We start from the raw sequence: 17,661 nt of genomic DNA, 5'->3' as shown, positions 1-17,661 counted from the left end.
TCTCTGCTAAATTTGGTTTAGCATTAGTAGAATGATTCTTTGTTTTTGTTTTAAATTAGTAAATTTAATCAAGAAAAGGTTAATCATTGCTGTCAAGGGAAGGTTTGAAGAGAGTGGAGTAATACTTTATGTTAGCTAGAATTGCTGCAAAAAAAATTTTTGATCAACTGGGACAGGATAAAAATTATAGGATTTTGTCAAACATAAAGGATGTGATTGCGGAGTGTGGAATGTGAAAAGGGGATGGTCTTTTTTTCTTAGGAAAGAAGAGAGCATAGGATTTTGCAATATGTGGATATTGGTGTTGTGGAAATTAAGAGTTTCTTTTGCACCGGTTTATTAGTTTAGAGTGGCAATTGAAGTTTCCGGGACTGGATTTTTTTGGTTGCAATTGTATAACATGAAGGGAAGTTTCAAAGTATTAAGAGGGGATGACAAAAGTTCTGGTTTATAATGTATATATGAAGGGAGAAGATTGTGTGGGGATTTTGTTGTTGCAAGGAAAGGGAGATAATGAGTTAAATCTGTTGGTTTTTTCTTGTGTTTGTACTTTATATGCTTGTAAATAGTCTTCGTTCACAGGTCTCATAGTGACATATAAGCTTTCTTTTTTAGAATATAAACTGAAGGTTTTCTTTGTCTAAACTTCTGCCAACTGTAATACTCTATAGAGCACATATTAATATATTATCATTATATTCATTGGCATTAAATTTGAAGAAATATTAGTAATACTAGGCAATGCAAACATTGGCTTGTTGAAACATTAATGGAAATAAACCTAGCAATTACAGTGTTAAGCTGATTATGTTAAGTCTATGTTCTCTATTTGCATTTTGTTTTTCAGGTTGCGATTTATTAATTAAGATAGATTGTGTATTCCATGTCCTTTACATCACCTCTAGGAAATTAACCTGTTAATTGTATATTAGACAAAACATTTTAACCGAGAACATGGACGATTCTCAATCACAAGATAAGGCTTGTTGGACTAGAGAGATGTTGCACGCTTTTTGTGACATATGTATTAAAGCAATTGAGCAAGGTATGCGACCCAACACACATTTCGACAAAACTGGGTGGAAATATGTTATGAATTGCTTTAAGGATCAAACTGGCCATGCATTAACGAAAGCACAATTAAAGAATAAGTGGGACGGAATTAAAAAAGATTGGAGAATATGGAAAAAGTTGATTTCCGAAACAGGAGTAGGATGAAGTGCTGAACTGGGAACAATTGCGGCTTCTGATGAATGGTGGAAAGCTAAAAACCATGTCTGTTTTTTTCAGTATGTTTAGAGCTGTAATAAATTGTTTGATTGCGTGCTTTTACATCATTTTTTATGCATTTTTTTCTTCATTGTCCCTTTGTTGTAGGAGATACGCGGAGCAAGAAAGTTTAGGCATGTTGGCATCGATCCAACATTGTGTAGTAAATATGATATCATGTTTACAAACACTGTTGCTACCGGTCAGTATGCTTGGGCTCCATCATAGGGTCTGAATTCTGATGAAGATGGTGTCGGTCAAAGGCAAACTAACGCAGTAAATGAGGACCCTCAGCTTCAGGAAGGTAGTGCAGATTCTGAGGAGGATAGTCTACCAACTTTTGTTGCCGATGTCAATAATATGGTGGCTGGTGTTAATTTTTCCAACAGCACAAGCAATCCCACTGGTAGTAGTGGGAAGAGAAAAGGTGTGCAACAAAGTTCCCAACAAAATTTGAAAAAAAAAAAGGTGCCGGAAGGGGATCGCATTTGTTTGCGCGATTAGATAAGTTAGTTGATAGTGTGTTTACCAAGAGTGAATGCACGTCAACTGTTTTGGATAAAAAAGGATGTAGCATAGAAGAGGTGATGAAGGAGTTTCACTCCATTGAGGAAGTGGTGTTCGGCAGTGAGCTGTATTGTTTTGCAACTGAGTTTTTCATGGTTAGAAGTAGGAGGGAAATGTGGGCAGCAATTGGTGATATGGACCGAAAATTTCAGTGGCTGAAATTAATGTTCGATCGAAGGGCAACCTACAGACCTTGAAGTAAGTTTACATTTGCTTTAGGGAAAAATAACAGTTATGTATGTTATTTTGTGTTATATGTTGCAGCAATTAAATTTTGTTGTGTGTCATATGTTTTGGTAATTATTGCATGCATTTCATATTTCAAGTGTTTTTGAATGTTTAGCACACTTCTAATGTTTGATTTGTATTCCAATGAGCCGTTAACATGTTGTATGGTTATGTGTTTTCTCACAGTTAAAAGTCCACAAAAAGGTTAGGTGCATGAGGTGTTGCTGCGGCTGTAGAATTGCCAAATGGTTGATGCAAACGGTTATGCCTTTGCTGTTTTTTCCCAGGTTTCTTAACTTGTAACGTATCATATGTTGAGCAATTCCTTTGTATTTGTAGTTATTGGCTCATTGGTTATGTTTGAGATGTTTTTAACAGCTATTGTTGTACCTTTTACAAGCTATAATTGTAGGTTTCATGTTGACTTCTATAGCCTAGTTTGAATGGCTGGAACACTTTGTGTTCAGTTTGCTTTTTCAGCCTTGAATTTCATATTGTAACTTGACGGATTTCATGGTTTTTTATGAGTTGAATGGCAGCTAATTGGTTGAATGGTAGTTGACTTGAATTGCTGCTACAGCCTTGAATTATTGTTCCTTACTTAAATGTTTGATTGTGGGTTGAATGACAGTTGCTGGGTTGAATGGTTGGTCATGGTACAAATACTGGTTTGCTGATGGGTATGGCAGTAAATATATGTTGGTTTGTGCTGTGTGTGTGTGTTTCTATTTAAGATGCATTATCATTCCAAAGCATTTTCATTGGCTGGCCACAAATTTTGCAAGCATTCCCATGTGTATTGAGGGTTGTTTTCATGAGGTTTTGTTGCTGTTTTTACACTGCAACGTCAACTTCATTGACTTTAGAAGGTTAGTTGTTGATTTTAGGGCTGTTTTTTAGTTAATACAGCTTTATCTTTATGTTTTGTTATCAAATTTAGATGGTAAATCTGATACGGCTGCTATTATTGTCAATAAAGCAAGTTTATTTTTTGTTTTTTCCCTATTTATACAGCAGTCCCTTATCTTTAGTTTTTTTCCTCATGAAACCTTAATGGCCTGCCACCACATATTTCGAGCATGCCAACGTGTATAAACACTGTTTTGAGGGTTGAATTTAAGTTTGTGCTGTAAAATATTGAATGTGTTACTTATAAGTAAAATGTGTGTGATTCGTTGGGGTTGCTTCAATTTAAATGTTTTTTACTTAAATTAATTTCGCCGTAAATAAGTTCGATTATTAGGGATTGCTGCAATGAAGATGTTTTGGGATAAGTTAATGTCGCCATTAATGTTTAAAATAATGTAAACAAATTACGCAGTGAAAACTGTCATGTTACCGTTACGTTGCAGGTTGAAAATTACAATTATTGTTTTGTTGAAAAATATTGAATGAGTTACGTATAAGTTAAATATGTTCGATATTTAGCGCTTCATCAAGCATAAATGTTTTGTGTTAAGATCGCCATTAACGACACAACAAATCAAAAAATATTATTCAATGAACATGTATTATTTACCGATACTCTGCAGGTTGGAAATTGATATTAAATTGTGTTTGTAGATATGGATCCGAATTGGTTTAATGCGCTTTTTGATGACCATTATGAAAATGTTATGAATAATGCTGGTCGATATGTGTCGGATGGGTTTGCTGGTACAAGTTCAGTAAGTGGTTTTGGAGGTAGTGTCGGTGATGGTTATGGGAACTATAACAGTGAGGTTCAGGACGACGACCTAAATCAACAGGATGACAATGATGGTGGCGATTTATTCTGGCATAGAGAGTGTGATCGAACTAAATTAGTCATATGCACTGCTGGAGCACTGACGATGTATTACAATACGTATGTTTACAAAGAACCATGTATGAATTCATACAACACTGGCATGCGATGGTTGACGGAAATTTTAAATGGGCATTGGATGCGTTGTGTGAACATGTTTCGGATGGATGCGGACACATTGAAGAGTTTGGCTTTAGAGTTGGAAACGATGTATAGGTTGAAACCGTCTAGACGGATGAGTGTTATTGAGAAAGTAGGCATGTTTCTCTACACTTTAGCTCTAGCTGCTTCAAACAGTTTCCATAAATTTCAAAGAGGTTCTTCGTTCTGTGTGCTTGCTAGCAGCTGATTTCATCAGACCAGTAGATCCGGAATTCACAACAACACCATTGGAAATTGAAATGAATCCGAGATACATGCCCTATTTCAAGGTAAGCAATACTCTGTACAAGTAGTTAAATATTTCAAAAGGTTACAATCAAATATTTAAGTGTAATTAAATTGCTTCAGCAACAAATTTTTTGTTTTTGTAGAATTGCATTGGAGCGATTGATGGAACACATGTACGTGCATGTGTTTCATAAGAAATTCAAATACCATTTATTGGTAGAAAAGGTATACCGACGCAAAATATAATGGCAGCATGTAGCTTTGACATGCAATTTACATTTGTTTGGGCTGGGTGGGAAGGTAGTGCTCACGATACAAGAATATTTTATGAGGCGATTGGAAATACAAACATACAATTTCCGCGGCCACCGGAAGGTATTAACCCGAAAAAAAATATGGTTGTTCTTCAGCTGGTCTAATTTCTTTTTCTATGAAGTATTTTGTAAGCGTTAAACAATTAGTACATTTATGCAGGGAAGTATTATCTCGTTGATTCGGGATATCCGAATGAATATGGTTACTTGGGTCCATATAGAGGGGAGAGATATCATCTTCCAGAATTTCAGCGACGAGGACAACCGTGAAGTCGGGAGGAACTATTCAACCGAGTCCATTCATCATTACGATGTGTTATCGAACGTACATTTGGAGTTTGGAAGAAAAGATGGCGAATCTTGCAAACCATGCCTGAGTTTCCTTACAAATCACAGGTTAAAATTGTTGTCGCATCAATGGCACTGCACAACTATATTCGACGGAAGTCAGGCCAAGATGTTGCATTCAACAAGTTTGATAGCCATCCTGATTTCGTTCCTCCAGATATTTTTCCCGATGTCGTTCCACAATCACAAACAACTAGACACCAGAGTGCGTCGCGTATGGATTATATTTGTGATGGCATTGCAAATAGTTTGATGGGGAAATAATGTTTGATTGTAATAACAAATCACGCTTTTTTTATTTTGCTGGTATTTATGTGGACAAAATGTTTTATTTTCTCTTAACACAAAGAATTATTTTATTTATGTCATTTTTCGTCATTTTGTGTACCAAAGCAACCGCAACCACAGGTTTAACCAAACATGTTTTTAACAACAATAAAGTCAAACCACACTTTTAACCAAACACTCAAATTATATACACAAACCACAGAAAAAGTGCTTTTTGAAAAAATCAGTTTTTTTCCAACCGCAACCACAACAGCAACAGCAATACCAAACACACTCTAAGTAGTTTTAAAATTGAGCTTCATAATGTTTCATGATTTGCTTTTCATTGAGTTGTCTTATTAACATGATCCGAGTAGCAGAGTTTTGTTACCTTTCTTAGTTTGCTAGGTATTTCTTTTAGTCTTTTATATATATATATATATATATATATATATATATATATATATATATATATATATATATATATCTTCTTTAGATTTCATCATTTTACATTAAATTTATTTGAAATTGGACATCAATTTTTATTTTTTTTTTGCTTTCTATGACTTATGTCTATCTTATTACCTGACTTGTATATTTGATATTCTTGCTTAAAGTTGACTTACGTTAATATTTTTTAAAAAATAAAAATAGTTTTTTCACATTTGATAAGCTGGATTCTTAGCTTAATTTTTTTAAAAAAAAATTTAAGATTACCATGATTTTTTTTTTTTTTTGCTTAAGATGGTTAATTTATTGTCATTATCTATTTTTTTATTATGTAATTAAATTATACCAATATTTACTCATCAGTCAAGTCTTTATACCACTCTTTTAAAACACGGTTGCGTAGCCCTCGTGTCTTTTTTTACCGGTAAGAATGTGTTTGTTTTTCGCTAGCTTTCACGTTACCGGTGAAACAAACGCAACAATATATTTGGTAACAAAAGAAACTGTGTTTTATGCTACATGACCCACTAAAAAATTAAGTTTGAAACGCAGGTTTTATGCAGCAGTTTTTACATGTTTTTTTAACTGAGTTTCGTAAGTAATCCCCCAATGGGTGTTTGGAAGTGTGGTTGCGATTGCTTTTCAAAATGATTTTCACTCGAAAATGCATCAAAATAATATTTTTTTATTTTTAAAAAAATATTTTTAATATCAGCGTATCAAAATAATCTGAAAATACCAAAAAATATTAATTTGAAGTAAAGAAAAAAATAAAATTCAAATTCAATTTTTTTCAAAAATACTTTTTAAACACAAAAACAAACAGGAAAAATATTTTATCTAAATATTTTGTACATGTTTTTTGTTATACATAAATTTTAACTACTAAACACGTATCTAAATCCAACTAAAATTATTTTTTATAAACTTATTTTTTTAAAATTATAACCATAAAAACTACCTAAAAAACAAAAACGAAATAATAATGTTTCCGCCGCAGGCCCTCAAATCTAGTTTCGGTCTAAACTCCATTTAAAGCTTCGTTATGAAAGCGCAAGCAAACTCTGGTTCAAGCCTTCTCCAAGAAAGGTTGTTTTGTTCTAGAGAACAGGAGAAATAGCACAGCTGTAAGTACCACATGTCCACAACATCGAGCTCTTAGGTCAACCGCTTGCCCCTGGAAGTTTTGCCGAAACATCACTAAACTTCCCATCCAGAAAAACGATGGCAGAAGGGGCAAAAAACACCTATCTATAAGGTTTTGCTACATGTGAGCATATTTAAAAAAGACATACGACGAATATCCGGCTCAAGATTCATATTGAGCAATATTTCTTTTCATGTTGATATCTGACAGAACCCAACATAGAAATCAGCACAAAAGGTTAAAATACTTCAAATAGATACAATCATTCAAAACCAGAACCTTGGTCCATAATGGGTTTCAGATTTAACGAGATTGACAATTATTTCATGTATTTCTGCAGGAATTTTCGGTGGAAGTCATTCCTAATGGTGTCATTGATGAAGCGCTTAGGAGTCTTTGTTTCACCTCGAGCCTGGTTCTTGAAGACCACATCATCATCCCACCTGAGCCAGTGATACAAGGAATTAGAATGGTGTTCAATTGGATAGAAAAAAGATAGCATATAGATTGAGTCTTGATTGAAATCTTCCAGCCACCAACCTTCTTTTCACGTTAAAGGTGGTGGTTGTATTATTCAACAGTGGATTTCCTCTAAGAAGCTGCTCTTCCTTGGCTTTAAGCTCTTCAGCTACTTGTAGTTGATCCTGCAAAAAAATAAAGCACATTAATCCTTGCTAATGAAACCCACGCCAGCATTATTATTAGCACGAGTGAATTAATCACCAAGCTTTAATGAGAAGAAATATTAATGGTGCCAACTGCCAGGTTACCTAATGGAGGTTCTCCTTGCTCTTTCTTCCTCGTTTAATAAAAACAAATAATCAAATAATAAAAAAGAAGTTACCTGCCGGAGCTTCTCCTCTGCTCTTTCCTTCTTTATTCGTTCAAGCTCAGCCATGAGAGCTTCTGTGTCATCCTCGTCGTCGTCGTCGTCGTCATCACTAAAGGAAAGAGAAGACAGTGTTATGACACAACATATCCAAAAAGCAACATCACTGCAACTTGTAAAACCATTAGTGACAGTGCAACAACTGACAGACAAATACAGACACCTTTATCACAGTTAAGATTGACTCTTCTAAGTTCTAACCTATAAATAGTTCCAAAGCTTTAGAAAAGAGCAACCAAAGACCTTACATGCTCCAAAATGAACAAATTATATATAAATACATAAAAAAGGACTCAAGCCTGAGGACCTTACAAGTTAAAGCATGCAGGTTCAAAGAACCTCTAAACTATCATGAAAAGCAAGAAAAAAGAAGTGGTGGATAAGCAATGGACACCAACAAATTGACACATAATAAGCATTTATTTATATTTTTGCACAAAAAAGAAAACACAGCTGCATAAAAATAAATATTCCACAGCCTGCAAGTAGCACTAAGGTTCAATTGATCTCTACTCCAGGAAACTAAGCAAGCAGCAACAGTCATGCACACAGTAACATAACAAATCACACATTGTAAACCATCGAACAAGGGTTCACCAAATTCAATCATCAAATTAAACTTTGATTTTTTAAATGCCAAAAGTAGCGACCTATCATCATCATTGTTAACTTCCACATCAGAATCATCAGCATCCACACTTCGTGGGATGATACGATCTTCAGTGTCCCTCTTTGTCCCTGCAATAGCTTATGTAATTAGTGAGGTGATGCAAGAAATCATTAATTTGAAGTATGGTTTAGAAGAGCTGGTGAACTCACCTTCCAAGAGAAGATGATTACCCTTTCTACGATCTCTGTCATCTGCAATAATAGACTGAATATTCAGATTGCGAACTAGCAAGCTTTAACCATCAAAGGGTATAAGTGAATTCACAAAGCTACAAAAAAAAAATGCTTCTCTGGTAAGTATATTACCATTGTAAGACTTATCCTTTGATGAGAAATGCCTCCGCTCACGCTCTTCCAACTCCTCACGGAGATTCCTCTTCAGCAATTCCTCCTTGGTGTCTTGCCCTTCCTTTCTGTGATGCACACACAGTAATCAGAAATAAGGTCATGATTTTCTGTGGAAAAGGGAATATTCTAAGGGCATTTACAAAGGAAAAAAAAGAGAGAGACAGCATAAAGATCTACATGGAATGATACTTAACAGAATATCACTTCATATGCATGCCGATCAAATACAGATGAAGATTCAATACAAAAGCAGAAAGATGTGCATGTGTACAACCACTAACACACAGATGTGCAAGCAAACAAGGGAAAAACATGAGAAACACTGAAGTGGTATGTGTATAACATAAAACAGCTCTTCACCCCCCCCCCCTCTTTTCCTCCCAAACACAGTACTTTACTTTGCTCAAGACCTGGACAAAAGTATCTAAATTGCATCTTGAACTATTGTACAGTAGGCAGATAATGTATCTAACATAAAAGGGACTTATTCAATATCCCAACCCCCAAACAAAAAAGAAGACACGAAATGAAAACTACTTTCATTTCTTCCACCTCTCTCTCATAGAGAGAGAGTGAGAGGACTCAAATCTTTTCTCTGGATCTGAGCAAAAGTCCCCATCCCCTAAAATCATCTTCAACTACTTTACAGCAAACAGATTCTCTTGGGATCAAAAAAGGGAAGCACGGCAAGAAAACCCCGTACCACAATCTTCTGTTTGGAGAAAGTAGTTATAAACAGCACAGTAAGGAATCTTGTAATTTCATTTGGTCAAATGTTCAAACACGGATGTATTTAAAGGCTTTTTATACCATTTCACGGGAAATCTCCTAGGTGAATGTTTCTACTACAGAAATTACAATTATTCAATAGCAAGAAACAATCACGTGGACAAAATAAGCTAGCAGATTAATCCAGCAACAAGTACAGTTTAAAATTTTGCATAAGTTGCTAAGACCTAAATAAATGACTAACAACACCCCAATTACAAGCAGGTTCAAGTGAATCAAAATTTCCTAATCAAGGGAAGCTGAGAAAGACCTACCTTGGTTTTAGAGTGGTATGAGCAGCAAGATCCCTTGACGAATACTTCTGAGATGGGCCGAAAATACGAGTCCCACCTTGTTCATTACCACCTTTTGCAGGAGCCCATGTAGGTCTAGCTGCAGTTGTCATTATTACTATCTAACCTTTCAATTACCCAAAAAAAAAAAAAAACAAATATTAGTACAAAAAATAATCTGAAACTGAATATTCCATAATCGAATAAGAATATGCATCATCAACCAGTCCAAAGAATGAGACCTCTCGAAGCTTCAAATTAGAAAACTCGATTTCCTTCACTTTCTCGGAAACCAAAAAAGAAAATTAATTACACGCTCAAAGAAAATAGGTTAGGGTTTGATTGAGTACCCCCAATCGAGAGAAAAGGTCAAAGTCTGGTATTCACTATACATGTAAAATCGAAATATGATGAATACAGAAAATTAGGGTTTTACCTTTAGATTCAATTCCCAATTTGATTTCTTCACCGACAATTCAAGGGAGCGAGCGAGCGAGCGAGAGAGGGGGGGCAGAGAGAGGACGAGAGAATGGAGCGCAAGTGGTTGTGTTGGGCTATATATTAATCTGGCTCTTGAAAATATAATAAAACTGAAAATAAAAGGGTGGCAATGGCCCATCAGTAGAAGGGAAACCTATTTCCTTGGGCCTAGCCCAATGTTTTTTTCCTTTTTGCTTAAATTCGAGACCTGGTCTACAAATAATATATTAAACCCACCTTTATCAATAATAAAATAAAATAAAATTGGAGTAGCATGTTAAGCTTACGTTATTTATTATTGAGATTATTAGGCTTTGCTGCGGGTAAAACTATATCTCACAAAAAAATTAATTTTTTGAATAAAGAAAGCAAATAATTGCACAAAAATTACTAAATCTACATTACATTTTTTTCAATTTTTCATGTGTATTTTTTAGGAGAATTATAAATTTTTAATTACATAAATTAGTTCATTGCTAAATTTCAAAGTGGTGTTTTATGATTTTTTAAGTTTTTAATCACACAAAATATGGATTTTCTAGTTTGATATTTTTTAAAAACTTACTTTAAGAATCATGATTTTTTTTAAAATAAAAACAATGCTTTTAGTTAAAATATTATGTTAGTTAAGATAAACAAGAGATGCATTGATAGAAAAAATTCTTTTTATGAAAAACAAATTCAAAAAAACTATATTTTTAGATTTAATGACAATGCCAAAGAATCTTCCGAGAACTATAATATTTTTTTTACATTTAAAAAAATTAGATCTCCCATAACATAGTATGAACATATAAACTAGTATCTACTAAACATCATGGACATCCAATGTAAATATTTTTTGCTTGTTTGTATTAAAACAACCAAAGAAATATACCAATGTACTCCTGATTGTATAGTGTGGTTTCTTGTATCAATTTCACTAGATTTTTGCATGCGTTCTGCCATAGGTCAGATTATTTTCTTTTAAAATTGTAAGAAAAAAATGTAAAAGCATTGCTAATGTGTTTCTTAACATAAGAAAAATCAATAATAAATTAAGAATCTAATACATATCAGGCGATACTCTTTTTAAATATTGAGATGGTGACATATGAGACAACACTATTTTAAAAACAATTGAGACAACTACATATCAAATCGACCGGACAAACCCTAGCTAACTTGCAAAACCTGTAATTCGGGTCATGAGAGCTTGATAATCTCATAAAAAGCAAAGCAAAATAAATTAGTAAACTCATTCTCAATAAGCAAGAATGTTAAAAGATGAAAAAAATCAATTTAAAAAACACAAAAAATTTACAAAACCAAACTCGTGACACAAGATATAAAAGCAGGAGTAACCCGGGCAAACCTGTAAAACCTGCGAACCGAGTCATGAGAATGAGATTGCCTCATAAAAAGCAAATTGAAAAAATTTACAAATCTCACTCTAAACCAATCCATTCTTAATGGACAAAATGGGAAAAAAAATTAAAGAAAAATGATCCGAGTCAGTTTGGTTTAACCCGACAAACTTGTAACTGAGGTCATGAGATCAGGCTAACTTAATAAAAAGCAAATCAGAAGAATCACGAAGCTCAATTCTCAACCAACTAAACTTGCAACCCGAGTTATGTGAGCAAGATTACCAATTATTGAAGGAAAAAATAAAAATAAAATTAAAAAAACCTAAGTCAATTTGGATTAACCTAACAAATATGTGACTCGGGTCATGAGACTAGGATAACTTAATAGAAAGAAAATTGAAAAACAAAATCACGAAACCCAATTCTCAACTAGTTGAATGTTGAAAGTCAAAATTAAAAATAAAATGAATTTAAAAAAGAGAGAGATATAAGGGAGAAGAAAAAAAAAGTAATGTCATAAAACCGTGATAAATCTATAGAAAGAAAATCAAAATAAATTATGAAAGTTAATTCTTAATCAACCAAATGTTTGAAAATGAAATTGAAAAAATATATTAAATTAAAAAAGATTAAAAAATATCTCAAGTCAACTCAGGCTAACATGTCAAACCTGCGACTTGAGTAATGAAATCGAAAAAAAAAAATGAATCCCTGCTTTCAATAGATCTAATGTTAAAGGTTAAAATCGAGGAAAAAAAACTAAATCAATGAGACCTATATATAACCTAACAAAAAAATAAAAATAAAATTACAAAGCATAATTCTTAAAACAACTTAATATTGAAAGGTACAATTGAATAAATAGATTAATAAATTTATGTTATTAAAAGGTGAAATTAAAAAACTAAAACTAAAAAAACACAAAATACTATTTTAATGAATAGTATTTTGTGAGTATGGTTATAGTAAATTAGCCATACCTTTTAGTTTTTTTTTAATATTAATTGTTAATAGGGTGGTTCCCAACCATGTTTTTTTAAAAAAAAAACTATGCCTACATTGCATGATTGAGACCTCTCCCACATTGATCACTTGCAGGAGTGTCCACCCCTCGATGTACGTCTTGGCCATGCTTTTACCATGTAAGAAAATTGTGCCTTTGTATTTTATTAACTCCTCGAATATAGAAATAGAGAATAAAAGCTCGCCATTGTTGAAAATACTATCCGCGACAAATATTATTAATTTTTTTTTGTTTTCCATCCACCTTTGCATTTTAATTACAGAAATTCCTTTGAGCCCTAATGTTCTGAACTTGATTTGCGTCCTTCAAATCAATTAATTTCTTAACCTTATCACACTTTATAACTCTTAAAAAAAAGTTCAAAACTTCTTTGAAGTGATAATATAGCTTGGCAAGTCATATGTTGCATTTGCAACTCGTAGGTAATATGCAGCATTTACGACTCACGAATTAAATATATCATATGTAACTTTAGTTGATTAAAAGATCACCCCCTCCTCTTTTTCTTCCCTTATTTCTCCTTTCATCCCTTTCCCTTCCACCATTATTGCCCCCACCACTAGATTCAGCTCTCTCTCTCTCTCTCTTCCTCAACCATGGAAAACCTATCTCACCATTATGACACCACCACTCCTCTCTCTCTCTCTCTCTCTCTCTCTCATTTCACTACAAGATGACAATTTCTCTCTCCTTTCACCTGTGGATCGTTGTCAATTTCGGCAACCATCATCACCACTCATTTTTAACAATTTAAGGTATGTTACACTCTTTTCATTTATTGATTTCATAGTATTTGTTCTAATTTCTTATTTTATTGTTATAGAGTTTATGGTTTTTTAGGTTAATTTAGGATTTTCGTGAAAAGGTTTAAATTATGTTAATTAGTTATAAAATACATCAATTAAGTTGATAATTTTTGCTATTTATGGAGTAAATTGATGAATTTGGGTTGTTGTCGATTATGTTATGGTCTTTTAAGTTAATTTAGGATTTTGTTGAATTGGGTTTAAGTAGGATTTTGTTGAATTGGGTTTAAGTTATGTTATTTTAGCCAGAAATACATCATTGAGTTGATGAATTATATTATTTATATAGAAAATTGAAAAATTTAGGTTGTTATCGATTATGTTATAATTAACATAATTTTTCATAAGGTATTTATCATTGTATAAGTTTTGATAGTAAAAATACTTTGGATGATGAAATTCGGCAATATATGTATTTTTGAAAGAAAAATCATTTTATGATGTCAAATTAAATTCCCTAAAGACATGATTATATTAAAAATGATTTTAGGCATCTTCAAGCCCATATTGCATCCAAGGAGTTCATATAGCTTCAAATTGATGTGTAGAAATTCCTACAACATTAAAATATTTGACAAATATATTAAATCCACTAATTTTTATTATTATCAAAACAAATAAACCAAAGGTGATTAAAGACCTTTATATAGTTCATGATATATCCAATATGTGCCTATTTATTACCTTTGATTAGGATAACATGCAGTCAAGATCAAAACATGATATTTTTTATATAAGATAATTTTGTGATCTCAAATCTAAGAATCACTTACATAACTATCACGTGAGCCTTTTCATAGACATTGGTAATCTTTCCATATGGAATTTTCATACGAGTCAATTTAATGTACATGTGATCTCAAATCTAAGAATCACATAAATAACTATCACGTGAGCCCTTTCATAAACATTGATAATCTTTCCGTATAAAACTTTCATACGAGTCAATTTAATGTACATGTCATCTGACAAATACCTATATATTAGTTTAAGATATTTCTTGTACCTCGATTTTGTTGGCTCAAAGGTCTTTAATCAACTTTGGATTATTTGTTTCAATGATAATAAAAATTAGTGGATTTATTATGTTTGTCAAATATTTTAATGTTGTAGGAATCTCTACACGTCAATTTGAAGCTATATGGACTCCTTGGATGCAATATGGACTTAAAGATGCCTAAGATTATTGTTAATATAATAATGTCTTGAGGGAATTTAATTTGACATTATAAAAATGATTTTCATACAAAAATACCTATGTATGTATACATACATGCATGTATGTAAATATGCATGCATGCATGCATGTATATTATAACATACACAATATCCATATATCATAACATCACAATCTTATCCCTTTTTGGCACGTAAAAAAAAAGGCAAATAAGGATTCACAATATATCCATAATAGCTAAAAAACAATTCACATATACACAGTCGAATATAAAAAGCATAAGTTCAAATATAAGCAAACTAATCCATAAACTAATGAAAGCACAAGAAACAAATGCATAACCAAATGCATGTAATGATTGCAAAAAATGAAAAAAAGTTTATGTTAAAGGATCAATGGGATCGCTCTAAGTTGGCCCGGTTGGATTTACCTCATTGTCATTTTCTTCATTTGCCACATTCAAACCTACTCCCAGTGAAAAATCTCAAATAACCGATCTTAGGTAAGCATGAAACATTTGTGCTTATAATTCCTAAATTTTTTCGTATTGCCCTCTAACCATATATGTAAGATCATCGATTCGTTGATTATTGGAGGTTATAGTTAGCTAAAGGATAGGAGCGTGGTTATGTTGTAGATAAACTTATTTATGCCATCATCCCATTTAAACAAATGTTTGAGAAAAAAGTTATAGTTGTTATATAGGAGGTCTTCAACTAAAGGTCCTTGAAGATTGACTATAAAAAGCATCGTAAGGAAGTGACCATAAATAAGAGGTGAATTTAGAGATTTTAAAATGGTTAGGATATTTAAGAGCATAAAAGCTGGAAGATTGATTTTCCATTAAGTCTTCAAGCTAGTCATAATTTGGATTGTAAGCCCATCAAGTTCATTGTTTAGGTTACCATAAAGCAAAATGACTCTATCCGAAACACTTACAAGATTGGTTGATCAAGAGCTTGTAAACATTGTTTCATTGTTATGACCGAATAATATCCCATACTACTCATTTGATGAAAAGGTCATATTCATATTCATATAACCTTCTTTATTAAACACATCTTCCCCACATAAAGGAAGCATTAGGTAGAGGGAAATAGTAGTAAAAATACTTTGGATGATTAAATTTAGCAATATAGGTATTTTTGAATGAAAATTAGTTTATAATGTCAAATTAAATTTCGTAAACACTTGATTTCATTAAAAATGAGCTTAGGCATCTTAAAGTTCATATTGCATCCAAAAAGTCTATACAACTTCAAATTGATGTGTAGAAATTCCTATAATATTAAAGTCTTTGACAAATATATTAAATCCACTAATTTTTATCATCAAAACAAAATAAATCAAAGGTGATTAAAGACTTTTGAGCTAACAAAACCGAGGTATGAGGGATACCCTAAACTAATATATAAGTGTTTGTTAGGTGACATGTACATTGAAATAACTCGCATGAAAATCTCATATGGAGAGGTTAACTATGTCTATGAAAAGGCTTACGTGATAGTTATACAAGTGATCCTTATATTTAAGATCACTAAGTTATCTTATATAAAAAATGTTATGCTTTGATCTTTATTACATGTTATCCCAACCAAGGGTAATAAATGAGCAGATATTGGGTATAACATGAACTATATAAAGGTATTTGAGTGATTAATAAAGGATTTATTAACCTAGGTGAATTAGAAAAAATGTTTCATATGTTCTCAAATAGTATTGATTGTGACATCCTTGTGTATAATGGAATGATATTTGAAAGAGTTTCAAATTTTATTCAAAGAATCAATGAATATGGTGTCGAGAACAAACATGATTTGTAGAACGGACACATTACATGCTATAATATCTAAATCAGAATATTCTTGATGAAGGGATAATAATTACACTAAGAATCTGGTCATTGAAAGACTTAATCATGTATGTTTCCTGATATTTACAAGATCATAACATATTGCTAGACATTATACTTGATCTTCAAATATAAATAAATCAATTTATTGAATTGATAATAAGTTAAATTGTTTAATTTTATTTAATGTTATTTTATTTAAGATTGTGATTTATATTTGTGCCAAAATATTAGAGAGCCTAATGGGTTACATACATTAAGAACAATCAGTCAAAAATCAAACTGGTATGATTGATCAAATGTAATTTGATTGTAAATAAGTTTTAGAAATTGAGGACTAGTTATGTGATTAATACATGAAATTACAATCCTATACTTAAAACAATCAATTAGGGACTTGATTGAATGTATTTCTAAGTTTATCCTACAATAATATATGTGATATTTTTTAAGAGGGAAATTAATATTTTACATTCTATAAGGTTATCAGATTTTTCCTATAAATAGAATGTTATGACTCATATTTTTATGATTAATACATGAAATTACAATCCTATACCTAAAACAATCAATTAGGGACTTGATTGAATGTATTTCTAAGTTTATCCTACAATAATATATGTGATATTTTTTAAGAGGGAAATTAATATTTTACATTCTATAAGGTTATCAGATTTTTCCTATAAATAGAATGTTATGACTCATATTTTTATGATTAATACATGAAATTACAATCCTATACCTAAAACAATCAATTAGGGACTTGATTGAATGTATTTCTAAGTTTATCATACAATAATATATGTGATATTTTTTAAGAGGAAAATTAATATTTTACATTCTATAGGGTTATCATATTTTTTCTATAAGTAGAATGCTATGACTAATATTTTTTAAAAGTTATGTTATAGAACATATAATAAAGAAACACCATGCTATGTTATAGAACATATGATAAAGAAACACGTGAAAACATAAAGAGAAATAGCTAGCACTCAAAAGGCATAATAATCCTTATCTTAAAAGGATTTTAAGAGATTTTTTATTGGTGGTTTATGTGGATTATTATTAGAGGTTGGATACTTAGACGACCTATGGTTTGTGACAATCCAGTCTTCAAGAAGTTGATCAAACCTAGAAAAAACATCTAATCATTAAGTAATATTCGCTCAAACTTTAAACAATCATAGATTGTTTAATATAATTCATACGACTCATGAAAAAACTTTTAAATTACTGT

The 17,661-nt window shown here is 31.9% G+C and overlaps 1 protein-coding gene and 1 pseudogene across 4 annotated transcripts; one reads left to right on the top strand and one right to left on the bottom strand.

Moving 5' to 3' along the window:
- Nucleotides 1-954: 954 nt before the first annotated feature.
- LOC127904224 (uncharacterized) lies at nt 955-2,033 on the top strand (annotated as a pseudogene).
- A 4,878-nt stretch (nt 2,034-6,911) lies between these two features.
- On the bottom strand, nt 6,912-10,300 carry LOC7485126 (uncharacterized). 4 transcript variants are annotated; one of them, XM_024593459.2, is made up of 9 exons: nt 10,170-10,267; nt 9,976-10,008; nt 9,716-9,860; nt 8,631-8,737; nt 8,475-8,516; nt 8,306-8,393; nt 7,611-7,707; nt 7,307-7,410; nt 6,912-7,209 (listed from the first exon to the last, which is right to left on the bottom strand). In XM_024593459.2, the coding sequence occupies exons 3-9, from the start codon at nt 9,844-9,846 to the stop codon at nt 7,086-7,088; spliced, it is 693 nt and encodes a 230-aa protein (XP_024449227.1). In that variant the 5' UTR covers nt 9,847-9,860; nt 9,976-10,008; nt 10,170-10,267; the 3' UTR covers nt 6,912-7,085. The 4 variants fall into 4 exon arrangements, with proteins under 4 accessions (XP_024449227.1, XP_052305514.1, XP_024449225.1 ...); XM_052449554.1 differs by having other exon boundaries at nt 9,976-10,013; nt 10,170-10,233; XM_024593457.2 differs by lacking the exon at nt 9,976-10,008 and having other exon boundaries at nt 10,170-10,300.
- Between the last annotated feature and the right edge of the window lie 7,361 nt (nt 10,301-17,661).

This window comes from Populus trichocarpa, chromosome 1 (assembly GCF_000002775.5).
Source record: "Populus trichocarpa isolate Nisqually-1 chromosome 1, P.trichocarpa_v4.1, whole genome shotgun sequence".
NCBI lineage: Eukaryota > Viridiplantae > Streptophyta > Magnoliopsida > Malpighiales > Salicaceae > Populus > Populus trichocarpa.
The sequence above is the reverse complement of the archived record's forward strand: the minus strand, read 5'-3'. Positions and strand labels throughout refer to the sequence as shown.